A 23,277-nucleotide genomic window follows, 5' to 3' on the forward strand; every position below is an offset into this window, starting at 1 on the left:
TGGCATTTCTGTAAAAGCGCCTTGGGTCTTCTATTTATTCTGAAAATCAAACTGCGTCACAACTTGACTTCCAGGAGGTATACTCTTGATGAAACCGGAAAGTCTATTAAATTCCTCAATTATCCCCTTTGTAAAGTCAAAGACTCTTTGACTCCCAGCCACGGGATCTCCCGTTGGCCTATGGCAGAGGACAAGAAGACTTAAAAACGTCCTGCCCGTCCGTTTGCAGAAGGCAAAGGGTCTCTGGTTTGCGCCGCCGCCGAACGTCGGGGCGAGCGAGGAAAGGCGCGCAGGAAGGCAGCTAGCTAGGCGGAGCTCGGGGCGGGGCAGCGGGCTCCGGGCCTGCGGGGACCTCAAGCGCCGGCCAGCGGCCCAGGGAGGGACCGGCCATGCTGCTCCTGTGCGCGCGAGCGCTCCGGCTGCGCCGCTGCCTCCTGCCGGCTCGGCTCCCGTCGCGCGCGCTCCCGCCGGCGGCGCAGAGCCGAAGCGGCGGCCGAGCCGGTGAAGTCCCGGCCGGGGCCGGGGCGGGGGCGCGGGCTGCGGCGGGAGCGCGCGCGGGTGGCGGTTCGGGTAGGGGGAGCCGGGGACCGGGGGAGCGTACGCGCTGGTGAAGAAGGAGGACGCCGGGGAGGAAGCGCGCGCGGGTGGGGAGGCTGGGCCTGCTCAGGTAGCGGTGCGCCTGGGCGGGCGGGCGGGCTCCGAGCGCGGGAGCGAGTCCACTGGGGTCGCCGAGGAGGGGAGGCCCGCTCGCGGTCGGTGCCTCCGCTAGGCCGCGCTCGAGCCCTTGGAGGAAGGACGCGCCCCCGTCCCGCGTGGTGGGCTCGTCCAGGCGGGAGATTATTTTCGGCTTGGCGGGCTCCGGGGCTCACTGCACTCCGCTCTTCTTCCCGTGCTCGCTCGCCGCTCTCGGCTGTTCTCCGCTCGCCGCCATGCCCTGCTCGGAAGACGCTGCCGCGGGCTCCGTCAGCAAGCGCGCTCGGGCCGAGGATGGCGCTTGTCTGCGCTTCGTGCGGCTCTCGGAGCACGCCACGGCTCCCACCCGCGGGTCGGCGCGCGCTGCGGGCTACGACCTGTACAGGTGAGAGCCACGGCCGGGCTGCACGAGTGCAGACACCCAGCCTTGGTGCAGCCGTGGCTCCGCCGCGTTCTCGCAGAAACGTTTATTTCACAGTTCATCTTAAGCAGACCCAGTAGGGGTTCGGGCGAGAGGAAACTTACTTAACCGCTGACATGTCCAAAGCATTACTGTGCAGCGTGCACGCCACCCTTTCCAAGGGGAAGGTCCGGTGAGCAAGGCTTGTTCTTGACTGAAGGGTGACTGCCTGCAGTGTGCACGTTAGAAAAGCTACGTAGGGGTCTAGGAGAGGGATCTGTGGACGCTACTACTCTACAGCCATCCCGTGCAAAAAGTGGGGACTTAAAGAGGGTCCCAGGGTAGTGAGATGGCTCAGCGTAAAAGCACCTGCCGTGGTCACCAAGCCTGATGATCCGTGTGTATACTTCTAGCTAGCATGGCGAGTCTTGGGAGATATTAGATATTTTGGCCATCTTGTAAATAAGGTGGTGTTTTCTGTGCATTGGAAGTGACTCTTGTATGAGAAATGCAAATACCATGTGAAGAAATGGAGCTATGGTACAGTTATTTCTACCAGATTGGATTCAGGCCTCCAGAGTGCCTTCCAGTGCTGCTCATTGCAAAGTCTGAAGTTCTTATCCGGAAGGGAGCTACAGTACTAGAGATGGTAGCAGCCTTTGGCAGGTGGACCTTCGGAAATGGGTTTTCAGCAGTGTCCATGCTCAGGAGCTGCTCTGAGTGAGTGACTAGTTTGCTCCACAGCCACCTAGTTCACAGCCTAGCTTAGGTGGCTCGTTGATCCGCCTGGCTAAGAAGAAGGAGTGCATCTCAGCCTCTCACTGGTGTTTGTCTTCTGGAGGGTCACCCTCATTCAAGAAAATCGGTACAAAATTAAAATTAGCAGGTTAGAACTGTGCCTGGCATGGAGAGAGGGCCTAGTGAGTGTTCCAGAAAGTTAGTGAATTAAGTCTGCCTTTCTGCTCCTCATTCATGCTAATTCCCCAAGCATTGCTTTCAGAGACAAAAACATAACATCAGTGACAGTGTAGACCTCTTGTTCCACTGTTCAATTCGGAAAACTATTAGCTAAGCTGTATGTCCATAGACACCCCCCCCCCATCTTACCTTGTACTTCTGGGCTAGCCTGAGACTCACTGAGTTCTCTGTACCTGAGTGCTGGGATTAAAGGTGTGTACCACCACCTCCACTCTAAAGCCGGCTTTTTAAAGCTAAAAGAAAATACTACTTTCTGTGGAAACTCTTTTAGATGGTTAGGAATTTGTCATGATTGTTTATAGGATCTGAGTTTATATGAAGTGATGACCATATTTGTGTACATTTTATAGGCATTGTAGCAAAAAAAAAAAAAACAACGTTAAAAGCAGTTTAATAAAGTGGTGGTGGTGGTGGTGGTGGTGGTGGTGGTGGACACCTTTAATCCCAGCACTTGGGAGGCAGAGGCAGGAGGATCTCTGAGTTCAAGGCTAGCCTGATCCACAAAGAGAGTTGCAGGACAGCTACGGCTGTTACTACGAGAAACCCTGTCTTGAAAAAAAACTGGAAGAAAAGAAAAGCTTAATAAATAATTTATTTAAATGTCTCTTTAGTGCCTATGATTATACAATACCACCCATGGAGAAAGCCATTGTGAAAACAGACATTCAGATAGCTGTTCCTTCCGGATGCTATGGAAGAGTAGGTGAGTGGCTTAAGAAACAGGTAACTATTTGTCATGCCTGTCCTTTATGGTGAGGAACATCTATCATCTTAGTGTTATGTGGGCACAAAGTGAAGAGCTGATGCTTGGCCTGTGTCCTAAGGTAGAGAGGCCTGAACCACTGAGCCTGGCCTTGTTCTGGGTCCTGGAGATTACAGCGAGGCACTTGATCGATTACTGCTGAGGAAGAATGGCTATGAGTCTGGGTTGAATTTTTCTGGGGCCTGTCACTTGTCTAGAGAGTGAATTTCAAAGCTTGTCAAGAACATAAGTGTAGATTTAACTGTCTTGTTAAATAAGAAACACAGAGCCAATTGCAGAGCTAAAAGCCAAGAGGTCAGAGCAATAGCTGAGAGCTGAAAACCTTACCCTTCACTGCTGCTCTGTCTTTCCTCTCCACTCTGTGTTTCTTATTTAACAAGATGGTTACATATAAATGCTTTTTGTAACTTCACACTCAATAGTAGGGAAAAGACCGAGATTCTTCCTCAGATAAGAGACCTAGACCAACACTCTTGTTATGTATGCATGTGCAGAACCTCTAGTACTTTGTCCCTTAAAAAGAGGAAAATGGGTTCTGCTGGTCTGTGGCAGGAAAGCAAAGAGATGGAATGAGAGAACATCTCAGAAGAGGTAGTGTTCATTGACAAAGTGCCTGCTTTAGATTGTTCTGAAGCATGCATGGTGCTAGATATCGGGATTATTGAGATAGACCTGAAGGTTGGGTCAGCAAGTTTAAGCTATTAAATGTTTTTCCCATTTTTAGAATAAAATATGTACAGGAGAGTTTAATTTTTGATGAAATTCTATAGATGATTCACTGATATTAGAGCATTGGCCATTACTCACTCATGTTTCATGCAAACATGTCTCCTAACCTGACTAATATTCTCTGCTAAGCTCTGTGGTATTCCTTCTGCTGTCTAGGATTTGCAGTCAGCTCTCCCATCTTGAACTACAAGTTGGGCCAGAAAGATGGCTCAGTGAGAAAAGCATTTGTTCTGGAAGCCTTGTGACCTGAGTTTGATCCCGGGACCCACATGTAGAAGGAAAACTGAGTCCACAGAGTTGTCTCCTGACCTGTGCGCGCGCGCACACACACACTCACTCTCTCTCTCTCTCTCTCTCTCTCTCTCTCTCTCTCTCTCTCACACACACACACAAACACACACACACACACACACACACACACACACACACAGTCATAAGTTAATATAAACACTAGGCAGAAGGTTTCAGATTGGGCTGGACTTGCTCACTTTCCAATTCATCCTGGCAATCCATTGCTCACTTCTGTACTAGTCAGTCATGTGTCTGTGCTTTGGGTTTGTTTTGAATTAAAATGGCATTGAGTTTTTCTAAAGTAGTCTTTCCAACTTTGGTGGTATAGTATGGTAAATGTGTTCTTTAAGCGTGATCTGCTGAAATTAAGGTGAAAATAGAAACCTTAGAGGAGACTATGGTACTTAAGTTATATCAAAAATAATGTATCTATTTTCCCTTACCATTTAAAATAACCACTGTTTTCCAATTTTGTTTTTAGCTCCACGTTCTGGTTTGGCAGTAAAATACTTCATAGATGTGGGAGGTAACATTTATTTCTTCACTCTATGAAATTTTGTAGTATCCTTGCCTCTAGGAATTTGTAAATTTGAATAGGCAATAATGCTTTGTTTCTGATGCTTTTTGATACTATCTAATCTCTACTGAGTATATTCTGTGAAATGCATGGTATTTTACACCTTGCTGTACTGGTAAGCTATATTTAGTGCAGAATTGATTCTTAGACTAGGTAAACTTTTTGTGGTTATTGAGTTATAGTTTGCTAAACTAATAAGTAAAAGGTTCTAGAAAGACAGATCTAGCTTGTAAGAATTTTCTTAGCATTGGAAGAAAGGCCATACTTAAACATTTTGCAAAATGTAGCAAGGTACTTTCCCTCACAGTATGAAGACAAAATATGGTGCTTTTCTACATTTCTCAAAAGTGTCTTCAGTGACACCTATTTCTCTTGTTACCTTTGTGACAGTGTCATGAGGTAACCATCCTTGCTACAGGGTTTCTAACTATGCCTCTATATGTAAAGAATCTTCACTTTCCTGACAGAATTCTTATATGTGTATTTATTTAGTATATACGAGCATTTTGTGTATAGATGTGTTGTGTGCATGCCTGGTTCTCTTGGAGGCCAGAAGAGAGCATCATCCCCTGAACTTGGAGTTACAGAAGGTTGTGAACTGCCATGAGGGTTCTGGTAACTGAACCTAGGGTCCTCTGCAAGAGCAGCAAGTGCTTTTAATCACTGAGCCATCTTGGTAGGCCCTCCTGATAGGGTTATGTTGTTTCTGATCTCTTATTAGGGCACATAACTTCACTGATTTAGGGCCAAAATCTTGACCTTTCATTGTTTTAATCCAGTATTTCATTCCAGAGACACTGACCCTCAGATACATAGGTGTGCTAGATTGTCTTGTAGCCATTTTTACAGAACCATGTCAGAGGATTTTGGGTTTTTTTGTTTTGTGTTGTTTTTGTTTTTAATGAGAAAACGGGCTTAGAAATGTGTTTCTAATTCCACTGTTCTCACCAGTGGAATTAAAAACTGCCCCCTCCCCTCACTGTTCTGTATGTACTGTTCTGTGTCATTGTGATGGGGATTATTAAGTACATGATGAATCTTGGCTGCCCAGACCTGCCTACCCATTGGCCTTCTGTTTTGGAAAGTACTGTTGTCTCCCATGGTGTCTCTAGGTGGTGCTGTGGGACAAGGCAGATATCCCAAAATAGTGCCTTTGTTCTGTGTAGCCTCGAGGGTGATATTTACAGTCCTGCCTTGAATTGAGAATTCCCAGGGCTTACTGAGTACATTTAATTTTCAGAAATATTTTTTACAGTCTGGAGAGATGGTTCAGCAGTGAAAAGCACTGGCTCTTCTTCCAGGTGACCTGGGTTTAATTCTCAGCATCCACATGGCAGCTCACAACTGTCTGTAACTCCAGTTCTGGGGTATCTGACGCTCTCTTATGACCTCCTCAGGCACTGAATGTATGTGGTGCACAGACATCTATGCAGGCAAAGCATACATACATATAAAATAAAAGTTAAAAAATTTACTAACTCAAATGTATTCACTTGGGAGAGACTAATTAACTTAAAGTTATAAAAGATTTTATATTTTTAGTGAAATTTCAAAGGGTTTTTAAAGGGACAGTCCTCATCTGTATAATAGAAATGTGCCTACCTCTGAGGGGTACAAGAGCTAAGTTATGTGTGTGAAGTATCCAGCAGGGTTTGGCACATATATTAATTCAAGTTAGCAGTTCTGTCTTCTGCAGGCCTAATGGATTTTTTTATGTGGAAACTTCTTTTTCCTCTCCAACTTTGTTTCTAAATTTTACTCTGCTTAAAACAACTGTCTGGGGGAAAATCATGTAGTTGGAAAGTTAGTTTTCCTGGTGGTTAGTATGAGGTTATTCATAAAAATCACATTGTGGTATGTTCTTGGATGCAGAGTATCTAAGAAATTTCTGTTAGGTACAAGTTTATCATAGTTGGCAACTGAAGGGAGATGCTATTAGAAGCCTGGGGCTGGAAGTGGGGGTCAAAAGGAAAAGTTGACTGTACAAGATTGTGTCCTGAATTCACATCTGGTAGGTGTGGAGCATTCTCACTAAAGAGGTTCCCAACAATGACATGCCAAAGTCTTGACATAGAAAACCTTGCCTGAAGTCGATTAACCACTGCCAGTTCCAGTGCCTGGTTTTTCCAGTGATAGCTTTCCAAGACGCTCAGTGCATTTTCATGAAGAGACGGTAGAACGCATTGATCTTTTTGCAGAGAAGATCAGTCTGGTGGGGTTTGGTTGGCTCGCCCTTTTCTCTCTCTCTTTTTGTAATACTAGGATTGAACCCAAGAACTCACACCTGTTCTCCCCCTCCCCCACCGCTTTTCTCTAGTCCTCTCTTTATTTGCAGTTGCCCTGTGGGTGCTGGGAACTGAACTCAAGTCCTTTGCAGGAGCAGCCAGTGCTCTTAACTGCTGGGCGATGTCTCCAGCTCCTCTTTTCACATCTTCATGCGACAAAATCTCATTAAGTTACCAGGTGGGCCTTGAACATGGCAGTTGTCCTGCATCAGCCTCCCAGATAGTTGGAATTGTAGGCCTTTGCAACTGGGGCCAACATTGTTTTAGTTTATTTGCTTGCTCGAAGATTTTCACATTTTCATGTTCCAAGCATCTAAAATGACCTGGCCTTGTAGGATTCAAGACACCTAGCTATTTGAATACTCTCAACAGGAGAACTTTGCAGACACACAACGGAGGTGTATATGTGCGTGTGAGTATATAATTACTATATTTGCAACTAAAAACACATTAAAAATAGACAAAAATATAGAAACATGTATGACATGCAAGTTGTACATATGGAAAGAAAAATGTCCATCCATAGGGTAATGAAAGGTAAGGCCATGGCAAATGGATGGATCTAGAAAACATCATCCTGAGTGAGGTAACCCAGACGCAGAAGGACAAACATGGTATGTACTCATAGGAGGATACTAGATGTAAAACAAAGATGACTAGACTGCTACATAACTCCAGGGAGGCTACCTAGAAAACGGGACCCTAGGAAAGACTCAGGGATCACCCAATGACAGAGAAATGGATGAGATCTACATGAACAACCTGGACGACAGTGGGAGTAATGAAGGGCAAGGTTAGAGGGAAAGAAAGCTTAGGGGAGCAGGAGATCCCAGCTGGATCAAGAACAGAAAGGGAGAACAAGGAATAGCAGACCATGATAAATGAAGACCACATGAGAACAGGAATAGGCAGAGTGCTGGAGAGGTCCCCAAAAATCCACAATGATACATCCTCTGTAGACTGCTGGCAATGGTCGAGAGAAAGCCTGATCTGACCTAGTCTGGTGATCAGATGGCCAAACACCCTAACAGTCGAGCTGGAACTCTCATCCAATAACTGATGGAAGTGGATGCAGAGATCCTCAGCCAGGCCCCAGGTGGAGCTCCAGGTGTCCAATTGTCGAGAAAGAGGAGGGACTGTAAGAGCGTGAATTGTTGAGACCAAGATTGGAAAAAGCACAGGGACAAATAGCCAAACTAATGGAAACACATGAATTATGAACCAAAGGCTGTGGAGCCCCCAACTGGATCAGGCTCTCTGGATAAGTGAGACAATTGAATAGCTTGAACTGTTTGGGAGGCATCCAGGCTGTGGGACCGAGACCTGTCCTTGGTGCATGAGCTGGCTGTTTGGAACCTTGGGCTTACACAGGGACACATGCTCAGCCTGGAAGGAGGTGACAGGACCTGCCTGTACTGAATCCACCAGGTTTAAATGAATCCCCAGGGGAGTCTTGGCCCTGGAGGAGATGGGAATGGAGGGGAGGGGGGGGGGGAAGGTGGGGGGCGGGAGGGGGGAGGACAGGGGAACCCATGGCTGATGTGTAATTTTTTAAATTTAAATTAAAAAATAAAAAATTTTAAAAAAAAAGAAAAGTAAGGCCATGGAATATCTTCTATTTATCATATTGGCCAGTAATTAAAAGATGGCTGCCATCTGGTCTGAGCACAAATAGACACTCAAATATTGCTTGCTGCTGGAAGTTGGAATGGCTGTGCCTCTTTTTTGTGATTATCTAGCAGTACATATATGTGTCCATCCTTTGACCCAGGAAAGTTTTTTGTGACTTACTTGAGATAACACTAATGTACATCAAGGGTTGTTTTGTGTATCATAACAAAACCATGAAAGCAGCATGAATGTTTGATGTTATGCATGTAAGATACTTTCTGCATAGAAACATTGGAACTTCCCTTCTATGTACGTATCTAAAAGAAATTACTAGAATTTATGCTATTTCAATGAATAACTGATTCTTTGGAGTGGAAGGATTAAAGTAATTTAATTACTTTTATAAACTTTGTTACTGTAATACTGGTTTTTACCTTGTGCATAGTGATACTGTTTGAGTAATTTAATAGTTTCCTAATAAAGTACAGCCAAAAGAATTTAGAAGTCAGTCTGGGTTATCTTATAGAGTCATTTGTAATCGATACGTTTATTAGACTGTGCCTCAAAGGTCTTCCACAGTGGAAATTCTCCAGCCCTCTCTGGTCATTCATTCCAACATGGAAAAACACGCTCTTACCCTACGGAGTTTCCTTGTTGAGTGCAAGCTGCATTATTCCTGCAGTTAACTAACTTTCCTCCAAAGAGTATGGAAACAGCTGGCCCGATCCTTCTATCAGCTCTTTTCCTGAGCATTAAGGACTAAACTAATAAACTGGTAATAAAGGCAACCTCATATAACATTTGGATTGGTGAAAGGTTTGTTGCCATTCTACTGGAAAAAAAATAGACTCTCCCTTAGTCTAGACAGAATGAACTGCCTTTGACATCTGTATTAGATCTCCATGTTAAAAACAGAAATGGAGGGCTGTTAGCCACATTATCTGCGCTTGTGTAAACACATCAAGTTCCCGACTCAGGGACGGCTGGGGGCAAATCTGGGGCATGTATCTTCTGGGCCATGGCAAGGACCTAGCTCAGGTTTCCTGTAAGAATCTATTTAATTTTATAATAACAAACAGGTACTAATTGGGCCAGCAAGATGGCCTGTCAGGTAAAGTTGCCTGCCACCAAGCCAAATGAGTTCACACCCACATGGTGGAAGGCAAGAATGGACGTCCAGTGTTGTCCCATGACCGCCACACGTGTGCTGTTGCAGCAACAACTCATTAAGCTTACCAGCCAGTGTTTACTGAACTGTCATAGTTTTTAAACGGATAGTGCTTTGACTTGAAAGAAAAATTATAAACGGCAGTTCTGCCCCATTTCCTTATGCAAGTGGGACATTCTAATAGCTGCAGGACTGCTGCTTAGCATATCACCCTGGCTTTCTCTGCAGATCACCAGGCTTCGGAGTGTTGTTTCTCTGTGATTGAATCAGAATGTCATGGAAGCTGTTGCCAGAAAAGACTTCCAAAGCCCAGCTCTTTTTCTCCGAATTATTTTAGCATATGGACTGGGAGTCCGCTGTGAGGTTGGAGATGATAGTTGCTCCACTCAGTTTGAAGTATGAAATGCTCACCACTTGATAAGCATTCAGGATGGAAAATTGGGACACGCTTTTTAAATTTTTGTATTTTAGTAACATCATTTATTCTCAAACCAAGTAGGACCTGAGTGAGATTCACTTTGTGGGCTGTAAGAATTTGAGAAAGTTTGGAAAAAGTGGTTTTGAGATCATCTAAAATACCTGGTATTCTGGTGGCATAAATCAAAAAACATTATTCCTTCCTCCAGCTGGTGTCATTGATGAAGATTATAGAGGAAATGTTGGTGTTGTGCTGTTTAATTTTGGAAAAGAGACGTTTGAAGGTGAGTTAAGTATATACATTTACATATGTAGAAAATTTTAAGTTGCCTGTAAAACTGACCCCAGTTCTCATTGAATAAGGCGGGATAGAAAAATCATTAATAAATATCAATAATAATCTGTGTTTTGTTTTTTCCTTTGAAGTAAAAAAAGGTGATCGGATTGCCCAGCTCATTTGTGAACGGATCTTTTATCCGGACTTAGAAGAAGTTCAAGTAAGTGTTGTAAGTGCTGAGTGGGAGTGGGTGGTGGACCGTGAGTGGAGAGGAGGGATGCTTGAGATTGGTGGAGCCTGGTAAGTGGTTTTTATCCGGATGAATGGAGCATCTGGATGGTGGGGGTGATCCGGTCCGGACAGAGGGTTCGTGAGTTATACAGAGGCTGTGACGCTGACTGGCCTGCCTTCCTTCTTCCATTCTTCAGACACTGGATGTCACTGAAAGGGGCTCAGGAGGCTTCGGCTCCACTGGAAAGAATTAAAAATGTGCTTCAAGTATTCCACTGTCTCAGCTGCAAAGAGGTGCTCTAGTTCTGGTAGTGTTTCATGTTCTAGGACACCGGAAAGAGGACCTGTTACATCACATTGGAACTTCTCTCTTCTGCGATTGCTGGTCACCCGTAAATCTGCATTGTGAGGATGGTGCTGACATGCAGACTTGGTAAAAAGAAGTGTACAATTGAGTTTTTCTGTTGCATTATTTAAATTATAGTCCTAGCTACTGGTTTTGCTCTAATTGATTTCTCAGTTGTAAGGCTTTTTGTTTTTTGTTTTTATTCAATAAAGTTGAAGTCTTTAGCAGATATGTTTTTACATAAGCTGATTAAAGAACCATGAGGAGGTCAGGCATGGCTCAGGGCTGTAACTTCACTTGGAGGCTGAATCAGGAGGATTGCTGAATTAAGAGGCCAGCCAGGGCTACTGTGAGATGCTGTCTGAGGAAGGGGTCGGTGTTAGTTACTCCTTATTCTTTCCTGCTTTGGTGCTGTGTGACTGGAACTGTAAAGGTCTACTCACTCACTCACCCTGGGTTGGGAACCCAGTGTAGACTGTACTAAGGGTGGCACTAAATACAACCTGGTGAACCAGTGAGTTTACAGGAGTGTGGGGGGAGGGGTTACAAACAGGAGCAGAAATGACTCAAAGATACCTTCGTCACGGAATCCCCTGCATGGTGACTGCTCCTTAAAGCCGTGAACCTGGAGCACACTGCACAACCTGCAGGCCGCTCAGCTGGCCTTCGTGCATCACTGCATGTCATGGGGCAGGGGTTTCTTCCCTGCCTTGCTACATCCTACAGTTCCCTGGCGCAGAGGACCGGTGCTTGCTTTGGATTATCTGCCACTCTGGTTACTTTCCCTCTGTGGTTACTGTCCGTCTCCACTGTAGCCTTAAGGTGGTGATGGAATAGAAATCTTAAAGATGAAGCCAATTTTAGTAACGATAACACTGTAATCTGGCTGGACAGTTCAAGCATTTCCTGTTGGTGTAAATTATACTCCCCCACCCCCACTCTCAGTAACCAACTGATCATTTGGGTGTGGGGTGGGGGGGTGGGGGGTGCAGGTATCTTCCCCAAACAGAAAGTAAACTTTGTGTGCCCAGGACTTCCCATTGGGAGGCTGGCTGTTTTTTGGTTTTTTTTGTTTTTTTTTTTAAATTTAGTAGATCTCATGGAATAAGACCTTTTTAGATCATAGACAAATTTTGATTAATAAGATGATTGTGTTTGGGTCCTAATTTTCAGATGGGTTTATGGAGGTGGGGCAGATGCAATAGTCGTTACTGGTCATGATCTAACTCCTGCTGAGGCACCCAGTGCCACATTCTTGCTTCCTTGGGCACATGGACACATGCAGATACAGACACATACACACAAATGTAAAATTTTTTTAAAAATATAAATCTCTAGGAAAACACACTCTAAAATATTGCTTATTTTTGCCTTTTGAAGTTGGTAAGTTTTTTTTCCTTTTTGTATTGTCTAGAAACTGATTGAAAATGGCTAAGAAAAAGGATCAAATTTTTATGTGTGCCTTTTAAACAGCATTTTCCTATTAGTTTTTTTTTTTCCTCTGATTTTTTTAAAAATTTCTTTATTGATTCTTTGGGAGTTTCACATGTACCCCCCAATTCCACTTACCTCCCGGTCCCCCCCATATCCTTCCCTCACCCTTGCAGCACCTCCCACTCCAAAGAAAAAAAGCAAGCAAGCAAACAAAAACAAGAACAAAGCAAACAAAAACAACAAAACTCTTGGCTTCTCCTTTCCTGCCTCTCCAACACTTCTTCATTGGTCCTGGTGGCACTGGGGGCCTCGGTGTGGATAAAATACATATATTATATATTACACACACACACACACACACTTTTGTATATACCCGTTTGTCCCATCAGCTTTACTAACAAATCATTGCAATGAGTCAATGATCTGGTTCAAAGCCTCTGGTTTCTGGTACACCATCATCACTGGGTCCTCACCCGAACTCCTCTGGGATATCCTGTGGCCGCCCCGAGTCTGGAGATCCTGCAGGTATTGTTCCACAGGACCAGTCCTAGATGAGGTAGATGCTAGGGTGGGTCAACCCAAGGCCTGGCTGTGGGCCTGGATGGTAACCAAGCTGGTCAGTCCTGGACACTGGAGTCACCCATCTCAGGTGAGTGGATGGAGTCAGCTCCCCCATGCCTTTGCCTCACCTGCAGTGAGGGGCGGGACCAGCTCTCCTGTTGTGGTGCTGTCAAGAGGCAAAGCCTCCAGTGGGAAGTTCCGGATAAAGCTGCAGAGGACCATGTCTGAGGTCATGGTCCTACCTCGACTGGGATCTGTGCAGAAGTCTTGAGTCCCATATTGCCACCAAAGGTCACATAGAAGCCCAGGGTTGGGACTGCAACCTGAGGCCACCAGAAGAACCATCCCTACCTGAGTAGCCAGTGCTAACATCCAGAGCTAGGATCTTGTCCTGGCCCAAGCTGCTACCAAGAGCCATGTCTGGGTCTGTGATCCAGCTGCAGCTGGACTCTCTGTTGATGTCTGTGGCTCATGTCACCTCAGGGGCCTTAGAAACCATTCGAGGTGAAATCAGAGGGCCATGCTGAGCCAGTTCTTATGAATATTTTTAATATGGATGGAAAATGTGTCTTAAGTTTTGAAAAACATAGACAATTGAGTTGGGGAACTTTATATCCAAGGTTAAGTTAGGCTCTTACTAAAAAGATTCAATAAACTTCCAGCTCTCCAGGTTTTTTAATCATAAAGAGAATATGTCTCATGTCTGGGTAGGTCCCAGCTTTTATGAACACCAGACTGTGACCATGGCAAAATGCTGCCACCTGGTGGCAGCTTTCTAAAGTAAGTCTGAATTTAGGGGTAAAAACACAGCCATTCATGTTTCCGTTTGTAGTGTATGGGTGTTAACATGGCATTCACTGTAATTTGGCCTTTTATTAGATAATACAAATGAGACAACTAAGGCAATGAACTGTCACACTACCCCTGTGACCCTAAGGTGAGCATTTAATATATTGAGTCTCTGTAAAATAAAGATGAATATCACTAGGAAAAGTAGAGATGATGTAGCTAACATCATGCACAGCCAAAAGCTCTTGGTCAGTGGTAGCAATGATCCTCAGGAGAGTAGAGTTCTGAGTGTATTGATACATACCTGAGATCCAACACTCACGAAGAAAGGAAGATCTCAAATTTGAGGCCAGCCTGGGCTGCATAGTGAAACATCATCTCAGCCTGGGAAGAGCGGTGGAGAGATAGGCAAATAGAGGTAAATGATTGTGACCAGAAAATGGCAAAGTCAAAGTGAACCAGACTGAATATGTGTGGAATATTTTGTTTTCAGTGGTAGTTTGCAGGGCTAGCCTGGAGGGGACACAATGCCGGGGAAGCTACGGCCAGCTGTGAAGCCATGGAAGAGGTTAGATCACTGGGGCTGAACATCAGGACTAATCTAATGTCTGACAACTCACTTAAGCTGTCACCGGCAGCCATATCATGAGCAGGGACTGACCAAGGAAGATTGCTGCAGATGGACAGAAACCAAAACCATGCTTATGAATGAACCCAAGACAACTTAGAACAGTGGGAGGTTACAGATGGACAAGGGAGAGCCAAGGTGTGCTTGTTTCCATGCTAGCCCAAGGGCAGCAGTCAGGACACTGGGAGGCTAGCCCAAGGCCAGCAGTCATGATGCTGGGCTTGGGTTCTTGCCTGGGTCTGATGTCCCTTCCCCCTTCCACAGGTGATGTGAACCCCACTTTCCAATGAGATGAACACTGAATCAGAGAAGACTGGACTTATATCACACTATTCATGTGCAAGCTTAGCGGCTATCACTTAGGGAGGGGAAGTAAGACAAAAAATGCGTTTCCATAGGCTCATTCACTGTTAAAAAAGGATACTATATTTAGAGGAAATAAAAAACCCCAAATGTTCCTCGTTTTGAAACACCTGGTCATTGATTCTCAAACTGCCTTTTGTTTTCTTCTTGGTTCAACACAGGGTTTCTCTGTGTTGCTCTGGCTGTCCTGGAACTTGCTCTGTAGAGCAGGCTGGCCTCAAACTCACAGAGATCCTCCTGCCTCTGCCTCCTGCGTGCAGGGATTAAAGGCATGCGCCACCACTGTCCAGCTCAAACTGCTTTTAATGAGTTTCTTTTACCGCCCTAGAGAAGCTGATCACTTCAGGGGTGATATTTTGACAAGTGGTAGAGAAACCAGGACAAGTGGCTGGAAACTGAGAAAGTATATTGTGGGAGGCAAAGGTAAATAGGAATAAAATCCCCACAGCTGCATGCTGGGAGATGTCGGGAAAAGCCGAACATCACACCAGGGGCCTGTGCCAGGGGGAACCTGGGGTGATTCTGTAATAGCCAAATAATGCAAGTCGGAAAAGAAGCTGTCTGTTGGCTGAGATTATCTCAGAAGAAATAAACACTTTTTCATAGTAAAAAAAAAAAAAAAAATCAGTATACAGCCAAAGAAGCTGTCTGATGACGAGGCAATAAAGCTTCAGAAGGTTGTGTTGAAAGTCTTCATTTGTTTCAGTTACTGATCCCTGTGCCCAACTCTCTCTGCCAGCCAGCTCTGTCCTGGAATGTTACCAGTCTCCACAGAATGGAAACTGTTAGTCTCCTGGGAAGAGTGGGTAAGAAAGGGGTACTGGCAAAAAAAATAAATAAATAAAAATTTTAAAAAAAAGTTTGTGGTGGGGGAAAAGAAAGAAAGAAAAAAAAAAAGGTTGTGCATGCATTTGGGGACAATCACACATGCCAACTGTGGCATGTCCACTTTTCCGTTGCTTAGGGATATTTTGGAAACCGGGTGAAAGCTCAGTCTCCCACCCCCAGTCCCTAGCTCACTTACCTACCCCTTAGGAAGAGAAGAGGAGGTGGAAACAGCTTTCACCTTGGTGTTAACTTAGGTAGCTGTTCAGAGGGAGATCTCACTTCTGTGCACATTTTGAAAGGAGAAAGTGTTTCTGATGGAGAGACACACCTTTGGGGAGTTGGAACCGCAGCTGAATCTCAGACCTTCACTAAGATCTTGTGTTTTGTTTTTTGTTTTTGTTTTTGTTTTTTTCCAAGTACACAATGATGTTAAAGGTGCTGGGGCCAGCTAAGCTGAGGAATGGAGAGGCTGCCTCTCACTAGCCCTCAGTGCAGGCCTGTGCATTCATGTCTCTGGCTTCCAGGTCAGCCAGGGCTGAGTGAGCTGTAATACAGTTAGTGGAAAGGGCCGCAGGGATAAGGGGTGGGCTTTTAAAGGTGGTTTTATCTGGGCCCAGCACAGATATATTGATCATCTTGTTAGGGAGCTAAAAATAATTGCCCATTTGCTGTGTTGTTTCTCTTCAAGACGTCTGTCTGTAGAGCTTATTTTTCTGACTGCTTTGCCCTAGTACCCACTTCTTGAAGACTCAGTCTTGGGCTCTTGAATTAGAAAACACAGGAAGAGGGGGCCCTTTTAAAACATGTGTGAGCCTTTTAGTTACTTTTACCTAAAGGAGATAGTCTGCAAACCTGGGATGGACCACCTAGGGTGAGGGTGGTAATCAGCTCCTTTACCTTAGAACCCCAAGAGCAGCCTGAAAAGCAGAGGCAGGAAGTTTTAAGGGACTCCTCAGTTATGAAAAAGGGGGCCTCCAGACACTGTAGGGACTGATGGGAGAAGAGCCAGTGAGACATTCCTGCCTTGGGTAGCGCCAAGAGACTGGTTTCTTCAAAATGTTTGTGAAATCCCAAGTCTAAGTATGAGTGGTCTCATAAGCACCAAGTCTTCCCATGGTTCCTGTGGCCCTGCAGGTGATGGCTTCCCTGCATGACTCTAATGTCCCGCTCCTAATCCTTCCCCTCCCCACATATTTTGAAACAAATCCCACACTTCATAGCATCCTGGGTGGCATTTTAATCTGTCTGTTGAGCCGTTAGTGCCGTAGCTCCTTGCTCCTGTACCCAAAAGTCAGCCGAATCGATCACTGTTTTTCATACCAGTGGTGCTTTGGAGGGGGATGAAAAGAAGGGGGGAAAATTAGGTTTCAGTCAAAGTGGGGGAGACAAGTGACGCTCTTCCGGTGCTCTGGGTGCATAGAGCTCCGTGGAATCCAGACAGGGAGGGCCAAGATCGGGGGAGGAGATCCAAGGAGTTTTGTGGGGAGCTTCAGGAGAGCCTACCTCCAGTGCGAGTATGCAGGTTATTAAAAAAAAAAGATCCCTAGTCACTAATGCCGACGTCCAGTAACAGAACCCTCAGTTATTTCCAGTGCTTTATCTCGAAAGTTCTTATTCATAGTCTGTGGGAAGAAGAATGTTTTCTGTAGGGAAAGAAAATCACAACTTGCCATCTCTATCAGGTAGGGTTTTTGTTTTGTTTTGTTTTGTTTTGTTTTGTTAATCAAATACTTTCTCATTTTAGGAAAAGGCTTTTGAAAAAGAAAATTTTTAAATAATTATAAAATAAGGTATTCTTGAAATTATTGTCACCGGAGTCTTTTACTAACCCAGACGCCCACTAGATGTCACTTGTTGTTTATGTTTTTTATTTTAAAATGACAGGGGGGGGTGTAAGTATTTGCAATTATAAACTGAAGACTCCCACTGGATTCAAAACCTGGCAGCCAATGAGATGTAGCAACATTTGGGAGCAAGTAGGCAGGAGTCCTTGGGAGAGTGAGGTTATGGCCTTAAAGACTTGGGTGGTTGTGGGCTCTGCATAATCACTCCTGGCATTCAAAAGGCCTAGAGAAGCCAGTGGCCTTGCCCTCCTGCCGTGTGAAACAAAATGAAAATTGTACCGAAGGACTAGATTTTCTCCCATCTTCCATTTTCTCTCTTCTACCCCCAGCCCCTGCCCATTTTAAAGAGAATATGACTTTTAAAGGATTGCCCTTAAGTGAAATCATTTGAAACATTTTAAGATCGAGTCTTCTTGGTTTGAACTTTCTACCCACAAATTAAAACCGCTTTGATTTTCATGATCTCTGCGAAAAGCATGTGGCACATCTAAGAGAAGACTTCTAGAAGTTTCCTGGGGGGTTTTCTGGGGTTATCCACTTCTTGTATTTGCCAAAAAAAAAAAAAAAAAAAATCTAATAACCAGTTTCAGTGGAGGCCATGTACCCAGTGGTTTTGTTTTGTGTAATAGCTGTTTGTTTATTTTTTTTTTAAGCTGTCATTGTATTTTGGCTTCATGATGGTCAAGTGAGTCTCAGTATTAAGTAAACTTCCCCGACTTGCCTATTTCCCGTCCCGTCAAGTGGCCCCTTGTAAGAATAACAGTGTTCTTTTATTTGGTAGTGTGCAGTGTGATGTTTTTGGCATGCCCAACATTTCTGACTTGCAAAACTTTGTGACCTCAAGTGTGAGAGAGCTGAATACTTTCCTCAGCGCCTCACAGGATTCCAGTCTTTAACAGTGCCCTCCTGATGCAGATGCACTGGAGCTGGGGAAGAATTGTCAGCCTGTTTTATCCCCCCCACCCCCAACATCACAAACAACAAATAGGAATCATTTTTAATAAGTTACTGAAATGATTACGCTGTGAACTCTTGGGCTGCTGCTGCTGCTGCTGCTGCTGCGCCCCCGATTCTCCCAACTGGCTAGGCTATACAAAATGTCGTGCTTTTATTTGCAGAGATTTTACTGAGATCTTTCAAATACATCGTTTTAAAACCAATAGCCATGTTGTGGCCAAGGTTGCATTGCTACTCAAGTCAAAGAATGGAACAAATGGTTGCATTTGTTGCCTGCTCCTTAAGTACCCAGCTCTGTGAACTGTCCGGTGGGTTCTGAAAGGCCATAGCAACCGAAAGTCTCAATCAAAAGCCAAAAGCCCCATTGAAAAAGCAGTTGGTACCTCCAGCTCTTGGGCTATCTTTTCTTTTTCTTTTTTTTTTTCTTTTTCTTTTTTCTTTTTTTTTTTTTGGAGCTGAGGATCGAACCCAGGGCCTTGAGCTTGCTAGGCAAGTGCTCTACCACTGAGCTAAATCCCCAACCTATCTTTTCTTTTTCAATGTGAATATTGTGACAATAAGAATGTTGTGGACATCTCTTAAATTTAAAGATTGATGGCTACAAACTCTTTACCTCCAAATGTTGAGAACCAATTAGGCCTGAAGAAAAGAGTTGGGGTCAACTGGAAACTGTCAGGGAATGCATTCTTAAAACCACATGCAGCTCTTCTGAAAGTCTCAGCTAACAAAAATCCAAATAACTGAACTTGCAGGCCTTGGTAGAGAGAAAAGGACCTACCACCAGGTCTTAAGGCTGGAAATACTCTTCTAAAAGCTGGACAGTAGTGGCGGGGCACAACTTTAGACTCAGCACACGAGAGGCAGAGGCAGGTGGATCTTTAAATTTGAGGCCAGCCTGGTCTACAGAGCGAGTTCCAGGACAGCCAGGGCTACAAAGAGAAACCCTGTCAAAACAACCAAACACACACACAAACAAAACCTCTTTTACCAAAGAGCTTGTGATCAGAGTAACAGCAAGCTGTGAGGGAGATGTGAGATGTGTCACATCCTAGCTGAATGAAACTACCCTGAAACAGTGCTATTAAATTCAGTCTTCTTGTGAAGGTTCCTGTTAGTGATTTAGGCGGCACTCTTACCCCGCAAGGAACACGTCCCGAACACGACAAATCCACAGAAGAGCTGTTTATTAATGAGGATAGAGGATGGAGGTGGCAGGCCTGTGTGAAGCACACATGTGAGTGAGGAGAGGAGAGAAGAGGAGAAGAGAAGAAGAGGAGAGAGAGAAGAGAGGGACCTGTGCAAAATGGTGCCCGGCTTTTTAAAGAGTGAGCCGCGCATGTGTACAGGACCGCATGTGGCTACTCCACGCATGCGCGTAGATTACATGGCTGCTCGCATTATGCAACCATATAAAGCCATGGAGTCCTAGCCACGCGAGATGTTCTGACCTGGAAATGGCTATTTTGAACCAGAAATAATTAGGTGGTCCTCCGGGCAAGCCCAACCATGTGGACATGTTGTAATTTTCTATCAGTTCCTGTGACCATTCCTAGCCACCAGGTATTTCTTCTTTTCTACAATGGAATCCAAGGAGATTTGAATTGTATTATGAGGATTTACTTCACTTGTACCAAACACATACATTCCCACAGCAGATGCAGAGCCCTGCTGATCTGTCTTCCCCTTATATGAAATACATCAAGTGTGGTAATGTTAGATATAATATATTACACTTTGCAGTCTTTACTTTTTATATAAAGTTATACTGTGACATAATAAAATGTAAATTATATTTTAAAGTAAAAACCAACATGCATTAAAAGAAATAGCTTTCAGGGTTGGGGATTTAGCTCAGTGGTAGAGTGCTTGCCTAGCAAGCACAAGGCCCTGGGTTCAATCCTTAGCTAAAAAAAAAAAAAAAAAAAAAGCTTGCTGGGCAGTGGTGGCGCATGCCTTTAATCCCAGCACTCAGGAGGCAGAGTCAGGCAGATCTCTGTGAGTTCAAGGCCAGCCTGGTCTCCAAAGCAAGTTCCAGGAAAGGCGAAAAGCTACACAGAGAAACCCTGTCTTGGGGGGGGGGGGGCAGCTTTCAAGTAAAAAGAATTATGAATACCCATTATAAAATGTATCAGTTTCTGGCAGTCTGAGCTGGTAGAATGGTAATGGTGCTGGCCAGGCCTGAGAGTCAGACTGTCTGCATTCAAATCCTGTCCTTCATTAGTTACATATTTTAGAAAGCTAGCTAACCTCTCTAGCCCCTATCTAGCTTCAGTGTTGTGCTTTTTTTTTTTTTTTTTTTTTTTTTTTTTTTTTGGTTTTTCGAGATAGGGTTTCCCTGTGTAGCTTTGTGCCTTTCCTGTAACTCATTTGGTAGCCCAGGCTAGCCTCTCACAGAGATCCACCTGCCTATGCCTCCCAGTGCTGAGATTAAAGGCGTGTGGCACAACCGCCCGGCTCAGTGTGCTCTTTTGGTAAAATGAAAAGAATTATGATTATGATGATGATGATGATTATTGATGATGATGATTATTATTAGGTTTTTTTAAAGACAGAGTTTCTTTGTATGTAGTCCTGGCTGTCCTGGAACTCGCTCTGTAGACCAGGCTGGCTTCAAACTCACAGACATCTGCCTGCTTCTACTTCTCAAGTGCTGGGATTAAAGGCATATGCCACCACCACCTGGCTATGACATTAATTTTAAAAGAATAAATACCCTATTTGCAAAATGCTTAGCCCAGGGCCTGCTCCCCCCCACACAAAGGCTGGGTAGACTCTACTGTCCTTATCATGTCTGCAAGGTTACACAATGAAGTCCCGTTGGAACTGATGGAGTTGGTTATGCCTTCTAACTTTGTGAAGAATTTTGTAAAGAATTGAGAGCTTGAATTCAGACTTCCCATATCGCTGAAGGACCTGAAAATACATTGTGAATTTGTGTTGAGATCCGTTTTACCACCTTAATGCAAATGTAAGACTCAGTGACATTTTGGTTATAAATTCTTCATATTTGTAATGGGGTAGGAAATATTTTTAAGTTGCTTTAAAACATTTTTACTCTACATGCATTTGTACTTAGATTTACTTATTTCTATTTTATATGTGTGAGTGTTTGGCCTGCATGCACCTGTGTGTACCGCATTCCTACCTGATGCCTGAAGGGGTCAGAAGAGGCACTGGATGCCCTGGAACTGGAGCTAGAGATGCTTGTGAGCTGTTATGTGGGTGCTGGGAACTGAACATGTCCTCTGGAAGAATGAGGGCTAGTAACTGCTGAGCCATTTCTCCAGCCCCATATAGTAATTCAAGTAATTGTCAAATATTTGCCCACTTAAGAGAAAATAGAAGGAAAGGCTGATCAATATGAAATATACTCCCTTGCTACTTGTTCTCTACTTTAAAAGCATCCAAATACCTGTCCATCCGCTGAGTCTGAAATAGCGTCAGTGTTGTGTACAGCATGCAACCCCACGTCCACACAGCACTCTGCTTCATAACACATTTGAGATTGTTTAGGGATCTAGTTGGGTTTTGTGTGTTATTTGTTTGTTTTCAAGACAGGGTTTCTCTGTGTGGCCCTGGCTGTCCTGGAACTCACTCTGTAGACCAGGCTGGCCTTAAACTCAGATATCCTCCTGCTTCTGCCTCCTGAGTGCTGGATTTAAAGTGTGTACCACTGCCACTCAGTGGTAGCTTTGTTTAGGAATCCTTTAAATATTTCTTTTCACTTTTTTATTTGTACATGTCTGTTAATGTTAGTTATGTGTATGAGGATGCCCGCAAAGATCATAAGAGGACAAAGGATCCTGTAGAGCTGGAGTTAAAGGCAGTTTGTAAGCTGCCTGACGTGGGATCTAAGTGGGGTCTTCTGGAAGAGCAGCACGCACTCCTAACTGCTGAGCCATCTCTCCAGTTCCTGTTTATCACTTAATTCCTATGGGTCAAGAGATGGTCTGACTTCCACAAACAATCTTGTTCGTGGAAGAGCACACTAAGTGCTGTGCTTCTGCAGTGGCGGTGTCTAGCCTAAATACCGGAGCTTACCCAACACTTGGGGACTGTATTCACAACAAGCACAAGGACCAATGAAATGCAAACAGAGTCACAGTGACAAAATGCAGACATCGTAAAATGACCATGCATTTCTCTTGAACACTTAATGCCTGTCACGATAGTGGGTGTTTGCTTTTAACATTGGTTGAAAGTAGGAAGTTAAAATTATATGTTTTCTTCCCATGTGCCGTTTGCATCACTCACAGATTTGAGCTTGCAAGACTAGTATTATCGGTGAAATCTGGTGGGTATAGCAGATGCCCCTTGTCCCTTGGAAGAGGGCAGTCAGTGTGCATGCAGGCAGGTCTGCCTCAGGCAAGGATCAAGGAATCAAAGCAATATGATAATAATAATCTACTCACATAATTTCCCTCGTTGAGGGCCTCACATTTACAACTAAGTGTAAGCTTGATCCTTTTCCTATTGCAGACTTAAAAATCTTCAACAGTTGCTGGTATTCTCATGCTGACACCTGTTTTAGTTCACATGACTACTGTACAGTGAGTAATATTGCTTCTTTTTTAAAGATATATGACATAGGGCTGGAGGGATGGCTCAGTGGTTAATAGCACTTGCTCTTCCAGATGACCAGAGTTTGGGTCCCAGCACCCATATCAGGTAGCTTCCAAACTACCTATAACTCCTGCTCCAGGGGATTAAGACACCCTCTTCTGGCTTCTGAAAGTGCCTGCACACATGTGGTACGAGTGGCATATGCTCATACAAATATACACACGTGCAAATAGAAAAATTAATTGGTTAATTAAAAAATTATAAGTAGCTCGACCTAGGAATCTTGGGAAAATTTAGGCCTACATCTTCCTGCCTTTGAACAGACTGTCCATTGTAACGTCATACTCAAATTGCAGCTTGATACGCCACGCGTTGCTGCTGTGGGATGTCTTTCCGAAGGCTGTGAATATGTGCTGCTCTCATTGGTTGATAATAAAGCTGTTGGGCCAATGGCAAGGCAGAATAAGGTTAGGTGGTACATTCAAACTGAAGATGGAGACGAAGAAGGGTGGAGTCAGGGGAGATGGCAGCCTGCCGCCCAAGG

At 44.4% G+C, this 23,277-nt stretch overlaps 1 protein-coding gene across 1 annotated transcript; it reads left to right on the forward strand.

The window, feature by feature from the left end:
* The first annotated feature begins 309 nt into the window (after positions 1–309).
* Dut (deoxyuridine triphosphatase) lies at positions 310–10,995 on the forward strand. The gene is made up of 7 exons (XM_036183030.1): positions 310–501; positions 946–1,078; positions 2,683–2,774; positions 4,336–4,380; positions 10,122–10,196; positions 10,339–10,409; positions 10,618–10,995. The coding sequence occupies exons 1-7, from the start codon at positions 390–392 to the stop codon at positions 10,672–10,674; spliced, it is 585 nt and encodes a 194-aa protein (XP_036038923.1). The 5' UTR covers positions 310–389; the 3' UTR covers positions 10,675–10,995.
* Positions 10,996–23,277: the final 12,282 nt, after the last annotated feature.

This window comes from Onychomys torridus, chromosome 4 (genome assembly GCF_903995425.1).
Source record: "Onychomys torridus chromosome 4, mOncTor1.1, whole genome shotgun sequence".
Classification (NCBI taxonomy): Eukaryota; Metazoa; Chordata; class Mammalia; order Rodentia; family Cricetidae; genus Onychomys; species Onychomys torridus.